Here is a 22,843-nt window from a genome sequence, read left to right on the forward strand (position 1 = left end):
TCTGTCCTAGAACATTTTTGGGGGTTCACTTGCTGTTTCCAAAGTCGTACCACATTATTATGACCACCAATGACATATGCAAGGGATACAATTGGGGATTGGTTGTAAAACAAGGATCAAGACTTTGGTTCTCCGTGTTGTTATATCATGGTGATCGATGGTGGTTCTTTTTTTTTGTGCTTTCTTGGAAGACATCATGGGGTCTTGTTGGAGGCATGTGCATTGAACTTTATTGATGTAATAAAGATTAATGCTTTGTATGGAACATATCTCTCCATGTTCATCCCATCTATATGGTGTAGATGACCAACGACTGTGTGTATGTGTGTTTTTAATTTTGGATTCCCATTGTTTGTGCTGTGTGACTGTCGATATATATATACAAAGCACCCGAAACAAAGGATTTAAGAAATATTACGTTTCTTAAGCTTTTGAGCTCTCATTTCTACATCCATAAAGAATAAGCGTTAAAAGTAAGAAATACAAGTTTCTGACGTTAATTTGAGCTTTCATTTCTATATAAATTGAGAATAGTCGTTAAAAGTTTGTATCAAATTTTTAGATATTTAATTTGTAAATTTTAAATGAACGAAAACGAGTAAATTAAAAATGTTCTCATTCCCCTACGATCTAAAATTTTTCCAAGAGATGTCGGGGTCAAGATGACTTTTTAAGGGATTTGATATATTCAAGGATGGATAGAATTTTGATCGAGGCACTTACCAAAATTTGGGACTTGGACCCAACTTCTTCACCAAGCTGGGTTCAGCTCCCTGGACAGTGGATGTGACAAAGTCATCACATCACCCTGGCCTTTGTTAAAAGTGGTCCCGAGTTGGTGACGGGATGAAATTATTCTTCAACCTAGGTGAATGATGGCTTCTTCCAATCTAGTTTTGAGTTTGAGAACCAGATTAGAAGAACCATTCTTGGCAAAGAGGAAGGGAAGATGGAGGTCCACAAGAAAATGGAGGCCCTAAAACAAATGACCCATGTGCCTTGCCTACAATGCAGGCCTTTATATATCAGATGTTAGTTTAGTACCTCTTCTTTTTGATCCATCGATACATTTACTAAAAATCTAACTTGACGCTCTTGGGTCACAATGCAAAATCGATACCAGGGTCCTCCTCTGCCTACTATGTACCATTTATAATAATAGTGTCTTCTTGTTTGGAAAAGGCGTCTTTGGACCCCCTGAGACCTAAATATGATTGATTACATCTGTGCCCCCCTAAAACAAGATTCCTTAGATTTACAGTAAATGTGTCCATGTGCCTTATGCCGGTCCATATTTATGTGAGACGGTACAATGAGTCCTGATAGATGGAAGTCGTAGACTTCTAAATGTGCACAGAGAAGGAGAATATTGGAAGGCATAGGTGGTATAATTCGTTCCCCTGACATTTTTTTATTTTTTGGAGGGGGAGGGGAATAGAAAAGACCCCCCCATGTTTTGAATCATTTAAAAATTGAGATAAAAATATGACTTTTTCTAGGGTCCCTGTTTTCGTCTAGGTTGAGGGAGGGTTTAGCGTCATATGAGATGGTCGGTGCTATGATTCTGCTTTTTATGGAGTGGTGTTGTTTTTTACAGCGCTCATCAGGTGGATAGTACAAACAAACAGAAACCTGTAGCAGAAGTGCATACCAAGCCCACTCGATGCAGAAGGTATGCGTCCTCTAACCGCAAGGCCTTGTGACGTGAATGGGCATCTGTGCTTATCTGTGTCAGGATAGTCATTCTGTCGGTCAGTTCGTTGAGTTTGTTGTAGGAAAGATGTGCGCACAGTATGTAGATGGAGTAGCTGCTTATAAATTGAGTCAATTTTATCTAAAAAGGAAAAAAAAATGAAAAAAATCTGATAAAAATAAAAAAAAGCCCAGTTTACCGTACTCCATTGCTGTGGGGTCCGCGGGCAGGTAACTAAATCCTCATAATAGATAGGTTTTCCAACTAACGTGTAAAATGAAAAATCCCATTCACCGCTCCATATCGGCTGTAGGGCACCTCTCCCCTCTCACAGCATGCAACCGCACAGGCACGCTGCATCCGCACAGGCACGCTGCATCCGCACAGGCACGCTGCATCCGCACAGGCACGCTGCATCCGCACAGGCACACTGCAGCCTCACCGGCACGCTGCAGCCGCGCCGGCACGCTTCAGTCTCACCATCACACTGCAGCCCCACCGGCACGCTGCAGCCTCACCGTCACACTGCAGCCCCACAGGCACACTGCAGCCCCACCGGCACGCTTCAGCCTCACCGTCATACTGCAGCCCCACGGCACGCTTCAGCCCCACAGGCACGCTTCAGCCCCACAGGCACACTGCAGCTACACAGGCACACTGCAGCTGCACAGGCACACTGCAGCCCCACGGCACGCTTCAGCCCCACAGGCACACTGCAGCCCCACAGGCACACTGCAGCCTCACCGGCACACTGCAGCCCCACCGGCACGCTTCAGCCTCACCGTCATACTGCAGCCCCACGGCATGCTTCAGCCCCACAGGCACACTGCAGCCCCACAGGCACACTGCAGCCCCACAGGCACACTGCAGCCACACCGGCACACTGCAGCCTCACCGGCACGCTGCAGCCTCACCGGCACGCTGCAGCCCCACCGGCACGCTTCAGCCCCACCGGCACGCTTCAGCCCCACCGTCACGCTTCAGCCCCACCGTCACGCTTCAGCCTCACCGTCACGCTGCAGCCTTACCGTCATGCTTCAGCCTCACCGTCACACTGCAGCCCCACAGGCACGCTTCAGCCCCACAGGCACGCTGCAGCCCCAGCGGCACGCTGCAGCCCCACCGGCACGCTGCAGTCGCACAGGCATACTGCAGCCTTGCCCTCACGCTGCAGTCTCGCCTTCACGCTGCAGCCTCGCCGTCACTTTGCAGCCTCGCCATCACGTTGCAGCCTCGCCGTCACGCTGCAGCCTCGCCGTCACGCTGCTGTCACACCACCATTGTTGTTCAGTATTTACTGAAATTTTTGGGTGACTGAGGAGGTTTCAGAGAATTTACATAAATCCTGTGGATGTGGAATTGGAGCTAAACGCTGCAAACATTTTAATATACATAAGTGGTGGAGGAAATCATATGTGATGGGAGGAACGTGGGACAGGTTTTAAACCTTTATTAATGATCTGAGAGAACAGCTGTTATGCTTAATAGTGAATCCATAGATTTGCACAGACGTAGCAGTCATCAACATGACCCGCTGCGGCACGGTATTGCAGTAGATTACTCATACTCAAAGTGAATGAGAATGGCAGTTCTGCGCAGATGACCAAGCACAGTCTGAATCCTACGCATGAGAACAACGTTTCTACAACACCATTCACATGCTTCAGACAAGTTCAGGATGGATTTTTACCGCTGTTTTAGAAAAGATCCACAGTGGAAAAACAAGTAATTATATTCTGTAAATTACAGATTTAAAGAGTGACTAGACATTTTTTATTATTTAATTATTAATCGGCCTGTTCAAAGATTTTAATCTTTGTAATATAACACATTACGTTATTTTGCTTCCTTCTCTACGAAACAGCATTCTGAAAGTTCTGGTTTAACTGCCTAGTTCTTGCTAGAGCAACAGTTCAAAGCGGCTTCTAAAACAGCAACTTTTAGAAGCTGTTTTGAACTGCTGCTCTAGCAAGAATCGGTACTCTAATATTTAAAGTCACTTCTATGTTCTCTTCCCCCATGACCAGACAGTGGGAGCGTTTGTAAATTGTGTCTGAGTTCAATGCAGCTAAGCAGTTAAACAGCACTTTTCGTGGATCATTTGGGAGAGAAGAAATAAAAAATAAGGTATTGAATTGCATTACAAAAATCTATCATGAATTTATCATTATCTGCACTATCACGAAATTATCAATAATAAGTTTCATGGATTTTATTAGGGCGTTATTTAATTTATCTGGTGAGAGAACCCAGGACGCTTTGACTTATTAACCCATTTCTGCTTTTTTCCCCTATAAAAATATTTTGTGTTAGGGTCTTTTTCTAAACCCCTAAAGTAGGATATTTTATTTTAGAAATTGTTGGGGAAGAAAAAAAAAAAAAAAAAAGATACAAAAATGAAAAATTTAAATAATTGAATCCAAAAAATGTTTAAAAAAGTTATAAATATTTACTACCTCGGTTATTAAAATTATCTTCTCTATTAAACAGTCGACAAATTCGCAAAAATTCTCATTATTCAAATTTATAATAATTGTATCCATTTCTTTAAATATATCAAATTGAATTATTTAAAAAATAAAAATAAAAAAAAAAGAGCTACTCCATTACATTTGCTAGACTCTTACTGTGTAATCTGCTGCTCAGTACTTTGATATTTACTCGATGTTGGCCAGAAGTTTGCTTGAAAATTGTATTTTTGTTTTAAAAAAGAATGGTTATTTTGCTCATATGGCGAAATTAAGAAGGGATTTTTTTTTTATTGTCTGATGGAATGTTTTTTTTGTTGATATCTGATGTATTGTAGATTGTAGTTTTTTATGTTTGTGGTTTTTTACGCTTTACCCTGATGTTTTTTTGTGTTTGTTTTTGTCTTTTTTTTTTTGCTTGGCTGCTCTGTTGCTATTTAATTCTTTGTGAGTCTGAGCTTCAAAGAACTTTGATTTTACTCTTTAATCTGTTTTTTTTTTTTGTTTTGCTTCTGTCGGTATTGAATATAACATACAGTTCACTTTCTGAACTTGTCGGGTATCTTTTGGTCATGAACAACTTCCCTGTGAATGATTGATGTTGATTTTTTTTTAATTTTTTTTTGCAGTAGAGCTGCAGTTTGAGATTTAGTCGTGAACATTTATTTTTGTATTTGTCGAGCTGGGGGTCATTTGGTGATAATGTTCCATATGGCGGGTTTAGGTACTTATGGTTTCCACCATAATTTTTGGTATAGGTACTTAGCTCAGGTGGATAGGGAGACTTGAGTTGCAGAAAGTATCATTTTATTCTCCCCTTCGATCAGTGAGCGATTCGAGAAACTCAAATTTGGACTTGGATTTTCTTAAGATTTTCACATAATTGACGTGGAGGAACTTTTTTCAACTCTTAACTTGAGTAGTAGAGAAAAAGCAAACTAAAGTATAAAGCCGCCATCCTGACTATTCACTTCTGTACAAGTGAGACATTCATCCTGCGATTGTTCTAAAGTTACAGATCCATCCGTGTGTGTGTGTGTATCAATGTATGCCTAAGTATGTATCACTGTTCACATATGTATGTATATATTTGTGTAAGTATGTGCATGTATATCTATATGTCTGAATTAGAGATGAGAGATTCAATACAAATCATATTTGTCTCATTTTTAAAAATTTGCTGAACCTGGCGAATCTGGATAGTGAGAGGACGTCGCAGCTTAGCTATAGAATGAGAACGCTATGAACCATTCAAGATACTGTACAGATAGTGTGTGACAGCACTAAAATTAGTGTGAGAATTGTGTACCGTATATAGTCGAGTATAAGCCGAGGAACCTAATTGTACCCCAAAAAACTGTGAAAACTTGTTAACTCCAGTATAAGCCTAGGGTGGGAAATGCAGCAGCTACTGGTAAATTTCCCCATCCTGCTAAGTATTGTCCACTCATCACCAGTCCTGGTATGCGTGGCCCCCCCTCATCCCCCAATCCGGGTATGCATGGCCCCCTCATCCCCAATCCTGGTATGCATGGCCCCCTCATCCCTAATCCTGGTATGCATGGCCCCCTCATCCCTAATCCTGGTATGCATGGCCCCCTCATCCCTAATCCTGGTATGCATGGCCCCCTCATCCCCAATCCTGGTATGCATGGCCCCCTCATCCCCAATCCTGGTATGCATGGCACCCTCATCCCTAATCCTGGTATGCATGGCAACCCTCATCCCAATCCTGGTATGCTTGGCATCCCTCATCCCAATCCTGGTATGCGCGGCACCCCTCATCCCAATCCTAGTATGCGCGGCACCCGTCATCCCAAACCTGGTATGCATGGCACCCCTCATTCCCATTCCTGGTATGCATGGCACCCCTCATCCCAATCCTGGTATGCATGGCACCCCTCATCCCCAATCCTGGTATGCATGGCACCCCTTACCAACAATCCTGGTATGCATGACACACCTCATCCCAATCCTGGTATGCATGGCACCCCTCATCCCAATTCTTGTATGCGCGGCACCCCTCATCCCAATCCTGGTATGCGTGGCACCCCTCATCCCAATCCTGCTATGCCTGGCCCCCCTATCCTGGTATGCATGGCCCCCCATCACTGCACACATTAAAAAAAAATAAACACTACTTCTCACCTTTCTTCCCTTTACTCCAGCGCTGCTCATGTTCTGCCAGCTGCTCACCTCCGCATCCGAGCAGCGCATGACATCACTGCCATGTGCCCTCAGACGCCGAGGTGAGCTATGGGGATATTCACTCCTCTCCACGCCGGTACTATGGGAGTGGAGAGGAGTGAATATTAATTTCTTTAATAGCGTGCGCACAGTGTCAGCAGCGCCGCAGGTACCGCTGTGGCTCAGTGATCCTCTGTGCCCGCTACTATTGAGGATGAATATTCACTCCTCTCCACGCCCATGGACGTGGAGAAGGGTGAATATTCATTTTCCTTTAGCAGCGGGCAGACGTGGTAACTGCAGCAGCGGCTCCTGTGTGTGCCCCGCTCCGCCGCCGCCGCAACCCCTCCCACCACTATCCACCACAGGAATGTATATACCTGAGTATAAGCCGAGGGGGGGCTTTTTCAGCCTAAAAAATGGGCTGAAAAAGTCGGCTTATACTCGAGTATATACGGTAATATACGTTTTCCTGGCGAATTGGAGGTTTTGGAGTAAATCAAATGCCCTGGGAAAATTCAGCAAAGCTGGCTAATTTGAGTTTCAAAAAACTGTGAATATATCTTTGCGTATATGCCTGTGAGCGTATGCATCTAAACATGTATGTATATTTGTGTACATGAATACAGTGAAGGAAATAATTACTTGATCCCTTGCTGTTATTGTAAGTTTGCAACTGACAAAGACATGAACAGTCTATAATTTTAAGGGTAGGTTAATTGCAACATTGAGAGACAGAATATCCCAAAAAAAATCAAGAAAATCACATTATATAAATTAGATAATTTTTTTTGCATTTTGCAGTGAGAAATAAGTATTTGATCCCTCTGGCAAACAACACTTAATACTTGGTGGCAAAACCCTTGTTGGCAAGCACAGCAGTCAGACGTTGTGTGCCGTACCTGGCTTCCCCATAATGTCTTGCAACTTCCACATCACAGGGTATTGCTTAGCCAATCAGGAAGGATTATTATAGCCAGCATAAAAGAAGAGGCAGGGAATGCAGCGCCTTTTGCTATGGTGAATCTGGATAGTGAGAGGATTTCAAAGCTGAGCAATAGGTTAGTGGAGAGAACTATTTGAACCTGTATAAAAGCAGAAGCAGGAAATGCAGCAGCCATTTTGTGGTGAATCTTGATAGTGAGAGGACGTCACAAATTAGTTATAGCGATAGGAAACAAAAAGCCATAAAACACTGAAGAAACTGTACAGATAGTGTGTGACAGTGAAGTTTAGTGTGTGAGGAAGTGTGAATAGTATAGATGTAATTGATAAGGAGAGTAAAATATGAGAGTCACTGTGTCTGTGAGGTGGCGTCGTGGAGGGACACGTAGCTGGGAGCTGATACTGCTGCCTGTATGATGAGAACGGTTATAGCACTGCTGCTATTCAATCATACATTAAAGATACGAGCCAATGAAACCGCCGGAAACCCCGACTCCTCTTTTGATTGGCCGGCCTGGCATCAAGGTCCGGAATGTGTCGTACCCCAAATATCATGTCATTGTAGGCCTAAAAATCAGAAGAGGAGCTGGAAATTCTGGTGCTTTACAGGGCTCTTCGTGTAGCTCGACCGGGGTCTTGTGAATTGATTTGCTCCTCTTTATTAGGTATGTGTGCATGATTATATATGTACAGTAGTGTTCAAAATAATAGCAGTCCAATATGACTAACCAGATTAGTCCCTGTTTTTGGTATAAATTATATCACCCCAAAAAACTGTGAAAACTTATTGACTCGAGTATAAACCTAGGGTGGGAAATGCAGCAGCTACTGGTAAATTTCCCCATCCTGGTAAGTATTGTCCTCATCACCAATTCTGGTATGCGTGGCCCCCCTGCAGACAATGATAGGCTGTTCAGCTAAAATGATCTGTCCAATGCTTTAAAATGGAAAGCAAAACCAGAGAGACGTAGAAGAAAACGGAAGTCTACCATTCGAATGGATGGAAGAATAGCCAGAATGGCAAAGGCTCAGCCAACGATAAGCTCCAGGATGATCACAGACAGTCTCAAGCTACCTGTAAGTACTGTGACAGTTAGAAGACGCCTGTGTGAAGCTAATCTCTTAGCAAGAAATCCCTGCAAAGTCCCACTGTTAAAAGAAAGACATGTACTGAAGCGGATACAATTTGACAAAGAACACATCAACTTTTCTAAAGAGAAATGGAGAAACATTTTGAGGACTGATGAAAGTAAAATTGTTCTTTTTTGGTCCAAGGGCCGCAGACAGTTAGTCAGTTGACCCCCCGACCTCTGCATTCAAGCCACAGTACACTCTGAAGAGAGTGGAGCATGGTGGTGAAGCATCGTGATATGGGCATGTTTCTCTTACTATGGTGCTGGACCTATTTACCACATACCAGGGATCATGGACCAGTTTGCATATATTAAAATACTTGAAGAGGTCATGTTGCCTTACACTGAAGAGGATATGCCTATGCCCTTGAAATGAGTGTCTCAGCAAGACAACGACCCAAAAACAACTACCTCTTGAAGCTCATCAAGAGAATGCCAAGAGTGTGCAAAGCAGTCATCAAAGCAAAAGGTGGCTACTTTGAAGAACCTAGAATATAAGACATATTTTCAGTTGTTTCACACTTTTTTGTTAAGTATATAATTCCACATGTGTTAATTCATAGTTTTGATGCCTTCAGTGTGAATGTACAATTTTCATAGTCATGAAAATACAGAAAAATCTTTAAATGAGAAGGTGTGTCCAAACTTTTGGTCTGTACTGTATGTGTTTTTGCGTGTACATGTGTGTGTATGTGTTTTTGCGTGTAAATGTGTGTGTGTGTTTTTGCGTGTACATGTGTGTATGTGTTTTTGCGTGTACGTGTGTGTGTGTGTTTTTGCGTGTACGTTTGTGTGTATGTGTTTTTGCGTGTACGTGTGTGTTTTTGCGTGTACGTATGTGTGTATGTGTTTTTGCGTGTACATGTGTGTGTATGTGTTTTTGCGTGTACATAAGTGTGTATGTGTTTTTGCGTGTACATAAGTGTGTATGTGTTTTTGCGTGTACGTGTGCGTGTATGTGTTTTTGCGTGTACGTGTGTGTGTATGTGTTTTTGCGTGTACGTGTGTGTATGTGTTTTTGCGTGTACATGTGTGTATGTGTTTTTGCATGTACGTTTGTGTGTATGTGTTTTTACGTGTACATCTGTGTGTATGTGTTTTTGCGTGTACATGTGTGTGTATGTGTTTTTGCGTGTACGTATGTGTGTATGTGTTTTTGCGTGTACGTTTGTGTGTATGTGTTTTTACGTATGTGTGTATGTGTTTTTGCGTGTACGTATGTGTGTATGTGTTTTTGCGTGTACATGTGTGTGTATGTGTTTTTGCGTGTACGTATGTGTGTATGTGTTTTTACGTATGTGTGTATGTGTTTTTGCGTGTACGTATGTGTGTATGTGTTTTTGCGTGTACGTATGTGTGTATGTGTTTTTGCGTGTACATGTGTGTGTATGTGTTTTTGCGTGTACATGTGTGTGTATGTGTTTTTGCGTGTACGTTTGTGTGTATGTGTTTTTACGTATGTGTGTATGTGTTTTTGCGTGTACGTATGTGTTTTTGCGTGTACATGTGTGTATGTTTTTGCGTGTACATGTGTGTGTATGTGTTTTTGCGTGTACATAAGTGTGTATGTGTTTTTGCGTGTACATAAGTGTGTATGTGTTTTTGCGTGTGCGTGTATGTGTTTTTGCGTGTACGTGTATGTGTTTTTGCGTGTACATGTGTGTGTGTTTTTGCGTGTACATGTGTGTATGTGTTTTTGCGTGTATGTGTTTTTGCGTGTACATGTGTCTGTATGTGTTTTTGCGTGTACATGTGTGTGTGTTTTTGCGTGTACATGTGTGTGTATGTGTTTTTGCGTGTACGTATGTGTTTTTGCGTGTACGTTTGTGTGTATGTGTTTTTACGTATGTGTGTATGTGTTTTTGCGTGTACATGTGTCTATGTGTTTTTGCGTGTACGTATGTGTGTATGTGTTTTTGCGTGTACATGTGTGTGTATGTGTTTTTGCGTGTACGTATGTGTGTATGTGTTTTTGCGTGTACATGTGTGTATGTGTTTTTGCGTGTACGTGTTTGTGTATGTGTTTTTGCGTGTACATGTGTGTGTATGTGTTTTTGCGTGTACATGTGTGTGTATGTGTTTTTGCGTGTACGTGTGTGTATGTGTTTTTGCGTGTACATGTGTGTGTATGTGTTTTTGCGTGTAAATGTGTGTGTGTGTTTTTGCGTGTACATGTGTGTATGTGTTTTTGCGTGTACGTGTGTGTGTGTGTTTTTGCGTGTACGTTTGTGTGTATGTGTTTTTGCGTGTACGTGTGTGTTTTTGCGTGTACGTATGTGTGTATGTGTTTTTGCGTGTACATGTGTGTGTATGTGTTTTTGCGTGTACATAAGTGTGTATGTGTTTTTGCGTGTACATAAGTGTGTATGTGTTTTTGCGTGTACGTGTGCGTGTATGTGTTTTTGCGTGTACGTGTGTGTGTATGTGTTTTTGCGTGTACGTGTGTGTATGTGTTTTTGCGTGTACATGTGTGTATGTGTTTTTGCATGTACGTTTGTGTGTATGTGTTTTTACGTGTACATGTGTGTGTATGTGTTTTTGCGTGTACATGTGTGTATGTGTTTTTGCGTGTACATGTGTGTGTATGTGTTTTTGCGTGTACGTATGTGTGTATGTGTTTTTGCGTGTACGTTTGTGTGTATGTGTTTTTACGTATGTGTGTATGTGTTTTTGCGTGTACGTATGTGTGTATGTGTTTTTGCGTGTACATGTGTGTGTATGTGTTTTTGCGTGTACGTATGTGTGTATGTGTTTTTGCGTGTACGTATGTGTTTTTGCGTGTACATGTGTGTATGTTTTTGCGTGTACATGTGTGTGTATGTGTTTTTGCGTGTACATAAGTGTGTATGTGTTTTTGCGTGTACATAAGTGTGTATGTGTTTTTGCGTGTGCGTGTATGTGTTGTTGCGTGTACGTGTGTGTGTATGTGTTTTTGCGTGTACATGTGTATGTGTTTTTGCGTGTATGTGTTTTTGTGTGTACATGTGTCTGTATGTGTTTTTGCGTGTACATGTGTGTGTGTGTTTTTGCGTGTACATGTTTGTATGTGTTTTTGCGTGTACGTGTGTGTGTATGTGTTTTTGCGTGTACGTTTGTGTGTATGTGTCTTTACGTATGTGTGTATGTGTTTTTGCGTGTACATGTGTCTGTATGTGTTTTTGCGTGTACGTATGTGTGTATGTGTTTTTGCGTGTACATGTGTGTGTATGTGTTTTTGCGTGTACGTTTGTGTGTATGTGTTTTTGCGTGTACGTATGTGTGTATGTGTTTTTGCGTGTACATGTGTGTATGTGTTTTTGCGTGTACATGTGTGTGTATGTGTTTTTGCGTGTACATAAGTGTGTGTGTTTTTGCGTGTACATAAGTGTGTATGTGTTTTTGCGTGTACGTGTGCGTGTATGTGTTTTTGCGTGTACGTGTGTGTGTATGTGTTTTTGCGTGTACATGTGTGTATGTGTTTTTGCGTGTACGTTTGTGTGTATGTTTTTACGTATGTGTGTATGTGTTTTTGCGTGTACATGTGTGTGTATGTGTTTTTGCGTGTACATGTGTGTATGTGTTTTTGCGTGTATGTGTTTTTGCGTGTACGTTTGTGTGTATGTTTTTACGTATGTGTGTATGTGTTTTTGCGTGTACATGTGTCTATGTGTTTTTGCGTGTACGTATGTGTGTGTGTTTTTGCGTGTACATGTGTGTGTATGTGTTTTTGCGTGTACGTATGTGTGTATGTGTTTTTGCGTGTACATGTGTGTATGTGTTTTTGCGTGTACATGTGTGTATGTGTTTTTGCGTGTACATGTGTGTGTATGTGTTTTTGCGTGTACATAAGTGTGTGTGTTTTTGCGTGTACATAAGTGTGTATGTGTTTTTACGTGTACGTGTTTGTGTATGTGTTTTTGCGTGTACGTGTGTGTGTGTGTTTTTGCGTGTACGTGTGTGTGTATGTGTTTTTGCGTGTACATGTGTGTATGTGTTTTTGCGTGTACATGTGTGTGTGTGTTTTTGCATGTACATGTGTGTATGTGTTTTTGCGTGTATGTGTTTTTGCGTGCACATGTGTGTGTATGTGTTTTTGCGTGTACATGTGTGTGTATGTGTTTTTGCGTGTACGTGTATGTGTTTTTGCGTGTACATGTGTGTATGTGTTTTTGCGTGTACATATGTGTATGTGTTTTTGCGTGTACATGTGCGTGTATGTGTTTTTGCGTGTACGTGTGTGTGTGTGTTTTTGCGTGTACATGTGTATGTGTTTTTGTGTGTACATGTGTGTATGTGTTTTTGCGTGTACATGTGTGTGTATGTGTTTTTGCGTGTACATGTGTGTGTATGTGTTTTTGCGTGTACGTGTGTGTGTATGTGTTTTTGCGTGTACATGTGTGTATGTGTTTTTGCGAGTACATATGTGTATGTGTTTTTGCGTGTACATGTGCGTGTATGTGTTTTTGCGTGTACGTGTGTGTGTGTGTTTTTGCGTGTACATGTGTATGTGTTTTTGTGTGTACATGTGTGTATGTGTTTTTGCGTGTACGTGTGTGTGTATGTGTTTTTGCGTGTACGTTTGTGTGTGTGTTTTTGCGTGTACGTGTGTGTGTATGTGTTTTTGCGTGTACATGTGTGTGTATGTGTTTTTGCGTGTACATGTGTGTGTGTGTTTTTGCGTGTACGTGTGTGTATGTGTTTTTGCGTGTACGTGTGCGTGTATGTGTTTTTGCGTGTGCGTGTATGTGTTTTTGCGTGTACATGTGTGTGTGTGTTTTTGCGTGTACATGTGTGTGTTTTTGCGTGTACATGTGTGTATGTGTTTTTGCGTGTACATGTGTGTGTATGTGTTTTTGCGTGTACGTGTGTGTGTGTTTTTGCGTGTACATGTGTGTGTGTTTTTGCGTGTACATGTGTGTGTATGTGTTTTTGCGTGTACATGTGTGTGTATGTGTTTTTGCGTGTACATGTGTGTGTATGTGTTTTTGCGTGTACATGTGTGTGTATGTGTTTTTGCGTGTGTATGTGTTTTTGCGTGTACGTGTGTGTGTATGTGTTTTTGCGTGTATGTGTTTTTGCGTGTACATGTGTGTGTGTGTTTTTGCGTGTACATGTGTGTATGTGTTTTTGCGTGTACATGTGTGTGTATGTGTTTTTGCGTGTACATGTGTGTGTATGTGTTTTTGCGTGTACATGTGTGTATGTGTTTTTGCGTGTACGTGTGTGTATGTGTTTTTGCGTGTACATGTGTGTGTATGTGTTTTTGCGTGTACATGTGTGTGTATGTGTTTTTGCGTGTACATGTGTGTGTATGTGTTTTTGCGTGTACATGTGTGTGTATGTGTTTTTGCGTGTACATGTGTGTATGTGTTTTTGCGTGTACGTATGTGTGTATGTGTTTTTGCGTGTACGTATGTGTGTATGTGTTTTTGCGTGTACGTGTGTGTGTGTTTTTGCGTGTACGTATGTGTGTATGTGTTTTTGCGTGTACATGTGTGTGTATGTGTTTTTGCGTGTACATGTGTGTGTGTGTTTTTGCGTGTACATGTGTGTGTATGTGTTTTTGCGTGTACATGTGTGTTTTTGCGTGTACATGTGTATGTGTTTTTGCGTGTACATGTGTGTGTGTTTTTGCGTGTACATGTGTGTGTATGTGTTTTTGCGTGTACATGTGTGTATGTGTTTTTGCGTGTACATGTGTGTTTTTGCGTGTACATGTGTATGTGTTTTTGCGTGTACGTTTGTGTGTATGTTTTTGCGTGTACATGTGTATGTGTTTTTGCGTGTACATGTGTGTATGTGTTTTTGCGTGTACATGTGTGTGTATGTGTTTTTGCGTGTACATGTGTCTATGTGTTTTTGCGTGTACGTTTGTGTGTATGTGTTTTTGCGTGTACATGTGTGTGTGTGTTTTTGCGTGTACATGTGTGTATGTGTTTTTGCGTGTACATGTGTGTGTATGTGTTTTTGCGTGTACATGTGTCTGTATGTGTTTTTGCGTGTACGTATGTGTGTATGTGTTTTTGCGTGTACGTATGTGTGTGTGTTTTTGCGTGTACGTATGTGTGTATGTGTTTTTGCGTGTACGTTTGTGTGTATGTGTTTTTGCGTGTACATGTGTGTGTGTGTTTTTGCGTGTACATGTGTGTATGTGTTTTTGCGTGTACATGTGTGTGTATGTGTTTTTGCGTGTACATGTGTCTGTATGTGTTTTTGCGTGTACGTATGTGTGTATGTGTTTTTGCGTGTACGTATGTGTGTGTGTTTTTGCGTGTACGTATGTGTGTATGTGTTTTTGCGTGTACGTATGTGTGTATGTGTTTTTGCGTGTACATGTGTGTGTATGTGTTTTTGCGTGTGTATGTGTTTTTGCGTGTACATGTGTGTTTTTGCGTGTACGTATGTGTGTATGTGTTTTTGCGTGTACATGTGTGTGTGTGTTTTTGCGTGTACATGTGTGTATGTGTTTTTGCGTGTACGTGTGTGTGTATGTGTTTTTGCGTGTACGTATGTGTGTATGTGTTTTTGCGTGTACATGTGTGTGTGTGTTTTTGCATGTACGTATGTGTGTATGTGTTTTTGCGTGTACGTATGTGTTTTTGCGTGTACGTATGTGTGTATGTGTTTTTGCGTGTACATGTGTGTGTATGTGTTTTTGCATGTACGTATGTGTGTGTGTTTTTGCGTGTACATGTGTGTGTTTTTGCGTGTATGTGTGTGTGTGTTTTTGCGTGTACATGTGTGTGTGTTTTTGCGTGTACATGTGTGTGTGTGTTTTTGCGTGTACATGTGTGTGTGTGTTTTTGCGTGTACATGTGTGTGTATGTGTTTTTGCGTGTACGTATGTGTGTATGTGTTTTTGCGTGTACGTATGTGTGTATGTGTTTTTGCGTGTACGTATGTGTGTATGTGTTTTTGCGTGTGTGTGTATGTGTTTTTGCGTGTACGTGTGTGTTTGTTTTTGCGTGTACATGTGTGTGTATGTGTTTTTGCGTGTACATGTGTGTGTGTTTTTGCGTGTACATGTGTGTGTATGTGTTTTTGCGTGTACGTGTGTGTGTTTTTGCGTGTACATGTGTGTGTATGTGTTTTTGCGTGTACATGTGTGTATGTGTTTTTGCGTGTACGTATGTGTGTATGTGTTTTTGCGTGTACGTATGTGTGTATGTGTTTTTGCGTGTGTGTGTATGTGTTTTTGCGTGTACGTGTGTGTTTGTTTTTGCGTGTACATGTGTGTGTATGTGTTTTTGCGTGTACATGTGTGTGTATGTGTTTTTGCGTGTACGTGTGTGTGTTTTTGCGTGTACATGTGTGTGTATGTGTTTTTGCGTGTACATGTGTGTGTGTTTTTGCGTGTACGTGTGCGTGTATGTGTTTATGTGTGTATGTGTTTTTGCGTGTACATGTGTGTGTATGTGTTTTTGCGTGTATGTATGTGTGTATGTGTTTTTGCGTGTACATGTGTGTGTATGTGTTTTTGCGTGTACGTATGTGTGTATGTGTTTTTGCGTGTGTGTGTATGTGTTTTTGCGTGTACGTGTGTGTTTGTTTTTGCGTGTACATGTGTGTGTATGTGTTTTTGCGTGTACATGTGTGTGTGTTTTTGCGTGTACGTGTGCGTGTATGTGTTTATGTGTGTGTGTTTTTGCGTGTACATGTGTGTGTATGTGTTTTTGCGTGTATGTATGTGTGTATGTGTTTTTGCGTGTACATGTGTGTGTATGTGTTTTTGCGTGTATGTATGTGTGTGTATGTGTGTTTTCATACATCCAGATACTTTCCTATGACTTCTTGCATTGCCCGGTCCTCCCATCATCCAGTGTCTCTGCGCTTCCGGCAGCGCCGCGCACGAGTCTCTTCTTCCCTCCAGCCGCCATCTTCATACCTGACATTTGATGTTTGCATACTGATCATTTAGTGGTCAGTAATTAATGGCTGCTCGTTCCTGAGCCGCACGCAGACCCTGCACAATACCTTCTCACGTTTCTGCCTTCAGAACTACAAAAAGGCTTCAATCATTTCCAGGCCATATTTCCTGCTGTTCAACGGACATAATAGAGAAAATGGCAGTGAAATTGCAGGTTTGACAGGAAAATGTTTTTTAGCTGCGCTTTAGCATTTCTACGGCAGCGATAGACCATTACCTGCTGCTATCTAACGCACAATTGACACTATCTCCTAAAATGTTTCCTACACAATTGCTCTAGTTACGTTTCCATTGTGACACAATGTCAGAAAGTATCACAATTAACATCGCTGTCTCCCTCACTGTGACTGCAACAATGGCCCCAATTCAATGTGAAATTATCCTTTACAAGATCCCCGGACTGGAGATTATGGGACATTGTATTTGTCCGCAGCTTCCTATAGTAAAAATGGATGTTTTATTCTCTGCTGTTTCTCTTCATTTGTCCGATTAATGACACACGAGACAAGAACGTGTATAATGAATGGAGACAATAGTCATAAGATAAACCAGTAATACTGCAACCATGTAACAGATTAATTGTAATGTCACGCAGATATTCCTGTACATAGGGGGCAGTATTATAGTAGTTATATTCTTGTACATAGGGGGCAGTATTATAGTAGTTATATTCTTGTACATAGGAGCAGTATTATAGTAGTTATATTCTTGTACATAGGAGCAGTATTATAGTAGTTATATTCTTGTACATAGGAGCAGTATTATAGTAGTTATATTCTTGTACATAGGAGCAGTATTATAGTAGTTATATTCTTGTACATAGGGGCAGTATTATAGTAGTTATATTCTTGTACATAGCAGCAGTATTATAGTAGTTATATTCTTGTACATAGGAGCAGTATTATAGTAGTTATATTCTTGTACATAGGAGCAGTATTATAGTAGTTATATTCTTGTACATAGGAGCAGTATTATAGTAGTTATATTCTTGTATATAGGTGCAGTATTATAGTAGTTATATTCTTGTACATAGGAGCAGTATTATAGTAGTTATATTCTTGTACGTAGGAGCAGTATTATAGTAGTTATATTCTTGTATATAGGAGCAGTATTATAGTAGTTATATTCTTGTACATAGGGGCAGTATTATAGTAGTTAGATTCTTGTACATAGGAGCAGTATTATAGTAGTTATATTCTTGTACATAGGTGCAGTATTATAGTAGTTATATTCTTGTACATAGGAGCAGTATTATAGTAGTTATATTCTTGTACATAGGAGCAGTATTATAATAGTTATGTTCCTGTACATAGGATCAGTATTATAGTAGTTATATTCTTGTACATAGGGGGCAGTATTATAGGAGTTATATTCTTGTACATAGGAGCAGTATTATAGGAGTTATATTCTTGTACATAGGTGCAGTATTATAGTAGTTATATTCTTGTACATAGTGGGCAGTATTATAGTAGTTATATACTTGTACATAGGGGAAGTATTATAGTAGTTATATTCTTGTACATAGGAGGCAGTATTATAGTAGTTATATTCTTGTACATAGGTGCAGTATTATAGTAGTTATATTCTTGTACTTAGTGGGCAGTATTATAGTAGTTATATTCTTGTACATAGAGGCAGTATTATAGTAGATATATTCTTGTATATAGGAGCAGTATTATAGTAGTTATATTCTTGTACATAGGAGCAGTATTATAGTAGTTATATTCTTGTACATAATTGGGAAGTATTATAGTAGTTATATTCTTGTATATAGGAGCAGTATTATAGTAGTTATATTCTTGTACATAGGGGCAGTATTACAGTAGTTCTATTCTTGTACATAGGAGCAGTATTATAGTAGTTATATTCTTGTACATAGGAGCAGTATTATAGTAGTTATATTCTTGTACATAGGGGCAGTATTATAGTAGTTATATTCTTGTACATAGGAGGCAGTATTATAGTAGTTATATTCTTGTACATAGGGGCAGTATTATAGTAGTTATATTCTTGCACATAGGGGGCAGTATTATAGTAGTTATATTCTTTTACATAGGGACAGTATTATAGTAGTTATATTCTTGTACATAGGGGCAGTATTATAGTAGTTATATTCTTGTACATAGGAGCAGTATTATAGTAGTTATATTCTTGTATATAGGGGGCAGTATTATAGTAGTTATATTCTTGTACATAGGAGCAGTATTATAGTAGTTATATTCTTGTACATAGGGGGCAGTATTATAGTAGTTATATTCTTGTACATAGGAGCAGTATTATAGTAGTTATATTCTTGTATATAGGGGGCAGTATTATAGTAGTTATATTCTTGTACATAGGAGCAGTATTATAGTAGTTATATTCTTGTATATAAGGGGCAGTATTATAGTAGTTATATTCTTGTACATAGGAACAGTATTATAGTAGATATATTCTTGTATATAGGAGCAGTATTATAGTAGTTATATTCTTGTACATAGGGGGCAGTATTATAGTAGTTATATTCTTGTACATGGGAGCAGTATTATAGTAGTTATATTCTTGTACATAGGAGCAGTATTATAGTAGTTATATTCTTGTACATAGGAGCACTATTATAGTAGTTATATTCTTGTACATAGGAGCAGTATTATAGTAGTTATATTCTTGTACATAGGAGCAGTATTATAGTAGTTATATTCTTGTACATAGGGGGCAGTATTATAGTAGTTATATTCCTGTACATAGGGACCAGTATTATAGTAGTTATATTCCTGTACATAGGGGGCAGTATTATAGTAGTTATATTCTTGTATATAGGGGCAGTATTATAGTAGTTATATTCTTGTACATAAGGGACAGTATTATAGTAGTTATATTCTTGTACATAGGAGCAGTATTATAGTAGTTATATTCTTGTATATAGGAGCAGTACTATAGTAGTTATATTCTTGTATATAGGGGCAGTATTATAGTAGTTATATTCTTGTACATAGAACCAGTGTTATAATAGTTATATTCTTGTACATGGGAGCAGTATTATAGTAGTTATATTCTTGTACATAGGGGGTAGTATTATAGTAGTTATATTCTTGTACATATGAGCAGTATTATAGTAGTTCTATTCTTGTACATAGGAGCAGTATTATAGTAGTTATATTCTTGTACATAGGAGCAGTATTATAGTAGTTATATTCTTGTACATAGGAGCAGTATTATAGTAGTTATATTCTTGTATATAGGGGGCAGTATTATAGTAGTTATATTCTTGTACATAGGAGCAGTATTATAGTAGTTATATTCTTGTATATAAGGGGCAGTATTATAGTAGTTATATTCTTGTACATAGGAACAGTATTATAGTAGATATATTCTTGTATATAGGAGCAGTATTATAGTAGTTATATTCTTGTACATAGGGGGCAGTATTATAGTAGTTATATTCTTGTACATGGGAGCAGTATTATAGTAGTTATATTCTTGTACATAGGAGCAGTATTATAGTAGTTATATTCTTGTACATAGGAGCAGTATTATAGTAGTTATATTCTTGTACATAGGAGCAGTATTATAGTAGTTATATTCTTGTACATAGGGGGCAGTATTATAGTAGTTATATTCTTGTACATAGGGGGCAGTATTATAGTAGTTATATTCCTGTACATAGGGACCAGTATTATAGTAGTTATATTCCTGTACATAGGGGGCAGTATTATAGTAGTTATATTCTTGTATATAGGGGCAGTATTATAGTAGTTATATTCTTGTACATAAGGGACAGTATTATAGTAGTTATATTCTTGTACATAGGAGCAGTATTATAGTAGTTATATTCTTGTATATAGGAGCAGTACTATAGTATTTATATTCTTGTATATAGGGGCAGTATTATAGTAGTTATATTCTTGTACATAGAACCAGTGTTATAATAGTTATATTCTTGTACATGGGAGCAGTATTATAGTAGTTATATTCTTGTACATAGGGGGTAGTATTATAGTAGTTATATTCTTGTACATATGAGCAGTATTATAGTAGTTATATTCTTGTACATAGGAGCAGTATTATAGCAGTTATATTCTTGTACATAGGGGGCAGTATTATAGTAGTTATATTCTTGTACATAGTGGCAGTATTATAGTAGTTATATTCTTGTACATAGGAGCAGTATTATAGCAGTTATATTCTTGTACATAAGAGCAGTATTATAGCAGTTATATTCTTGTATATAGGGGGCAGTATTATAGTAGTTATATTCTTGTACATAGGAACAGTATTATAGTAGATATATTCTTGTATATAGGAGCAGTATTATAGTAGATATATTCTTGTACATAGGAGCAGTATTATAGTAGTTATATTCTTGTACATAGGAGCAGTATTATAGTAGTTAATTCTTGTACATAGGGGCAATATTATAGTAGTTATATTCTTGTACATAGGGGGCAGTATTATAGTAGTTATATTCTTGTACATAGGGACAGTATTATAGTAGTTATATTCTTGTACATAGGGGCAGTATTATAGTAGTTATATTCTTGTACATAAGGGCAGTATTATAGTAGATATATTCTTGTATATAGGAGCAGTATTATAGTAGTTATATTCTTGTACATAGGGGGCAGTATTATAGTAGTTATATTCTTGTACATAGGAGCAGTATTATAGTAGTTATATTCTTGTACATAGGAGCAGTATTATAGTAGTTATATTCTTGTACATAGGAGCAGTATTATAGTAGTTATATTCTTGTACATAGGAGCAGTATTATAGTAGTTATATTCTTGTATATAGGGGGCAGTATTATAGTAGTTATATTCTTGTACATAGGAGCAGTATTATAGTAGTTATATTCTTGTATATAGGGGGCAGTATTATAGTAGTTATATTCTTGTACATAGGAACAGTATTATAGTAGATATATTCTTGTATATAGGAGCAGTATTATAGTAGTTATATTCTTGTACATAGGGGGCAGTATTATAGTAGTTATATTCTTGTACATAGGAGCAGTATTATAGTAGTTATATTCTTGTACATAGGAGCAGTATTATAGTAGTTATATTCTTGTACATAGGAGCGGTATTATAGTAGTTATATTCTTGTACATAGGGGGCAGTATTATAGTAGTTATATTCTTGTACATAGGGGCAGTATTATAGTAGTTATATTCTTGTACATAGGAGCAGTATTATAGTAGTTATATTCTTGTACATAGGAGCAGTATTATAGCAGTTATATTCTTGTATATAGGGGGCAGTTTTATAGTAGTTATATTCTTGTACATAGGAACAGTATTATAGTAGATATATTCTTGTATATAGGAGCAGTATTATAGTAGATATATTCTTGTACATAGGAGCAGTATTATAGTAGTTATATTCTTGTACATAGGAGCAGTATTATAGTAGTTAATTCTTGTACATAGGGGCAGTATTATAGTAGTTATATTCTTGTACATAGGAGGCAGTATTATAGTAGTTATATTCTTGTACATAGGGGCAGTATTATAGTAGTTATATTCTTGTACATAGGGGGCAGTATTATAGTAGTTATATTCTTGTACATAGGGACAGTATTATAGTAGTTATATTCTTGTACATAGGGGCAGTATTATAGTAGTTATATTCTTGTACATAAGGGCAGTATTATAGTAGATATATTCTTGTATATAGGAGCAGTATTATAGTAGTTATATTCTTGTACATAGGGGGCAGTATTATAGTAGTTATATTCTTGTACATAGGAGCAGTATTATAGTAGTTATATTCTTGTACATAGGAGCAGTATTATAGTAGTTATATTCTTGTACATAGGAGCAGTATTATAGTAGTTATATTCTTGTACATAGGAGCAGTATTATAGTAGTTATATTCTTGTACATAGGAGCAGTATTATAGTAGTTATATTCTTGTATATAGGGGGCAGTATTATAGTAGTTATATTCTTGTACATAGGAGCAGTATTATAGTAGTTATATTCTTGTATATAGGGGGCAGTATTATAGTAGTTATATTCTTGTACATAGGAACAGTATTATAGTAGATATATTCTTGTATATAGGAGCAGTATTATAGTAGTTATATTCTTGTACATAGGAGCAGTATTATAGTAGTTATATACTTGTACATAGGAGCAGTATTATAGTAGTTATATTCTTGTACATAGGAGCAGTATTATAGTAGTTATATTCTTGTACATAGGGGGCAGTATTATAGTAGTTATATTCTTGTACATAGGAGGCAGTATTATAGTAGTTATATTCCTGTACATAGGGACCAGTATTATAATAGTTATATTCTTGTACATAAGGGACAGTATTATAGTAGTTATATTCTTGTACATAGGAGCAGTATTATAGTAGTTATATTCTTGTACATAGGAGCAGTACTATAGTAGTTATATTCTTGTATATAGGGGGCAGTATTATAGTAGTTATATTCTTGTACATAGAACCAGTATTATAATAGTTATATTCTTGTACATAGGAGCAGTATTATAGTAGTTATATTCTTGTACATAGGGGGCAGTA

General features: G+C 38.4%; 1 protein-coding gene across 8 annotated transcripts in view; it reads left to right on the top strand.

Annotated features, from left to right (window-relative positions):
• ADGRB1 (adhesion G protein-coupled receptor B1) overlaps positions 1 to 22,843 on the top strand; it is a 911,276-nt gene that overhangs the window by 810,889 nt on the left and 77,544 nt on the right. For 5 of the 8 annotated variants that reach the window (XM_073679967.1, XM_073679961.1, XM_073679962.1 and 2 more), the window contains one exon: positions 1,598 to 1,672. The exons of the other annotated variants lie outside the window; for them this stretch is intronic. In XM_073679967.1, coding sequence (XP_073536068.1) covers positions 1,598 to 1,672 — 75 coding nt within the window. The remainder of the gene's footprint in view (positions 1 to 1,597; positions 1,673 to 22,843) is intronic. 8 annotated transcript variants of the gene reach the window in all.

The sequence above is a fragment of the Phyllobates terribilis genome, unplaced genomic scaffold (genome assembly GCF_046119375.1).
Source record: "Phyllobates terribilis strain yellow unplaced genomic scaffold, ASM4611937v1 Scaffold_4__5_contigs__length_816908805, whole genome shotgun sequence".
Classification (NCBI taxonomy): domain Eukaryota; kingdom Metazoa; phylum Chordata; class Amphibia; order Anura; family Dendrobatidae; genus Phyllobates; species Phyllobates terribilis.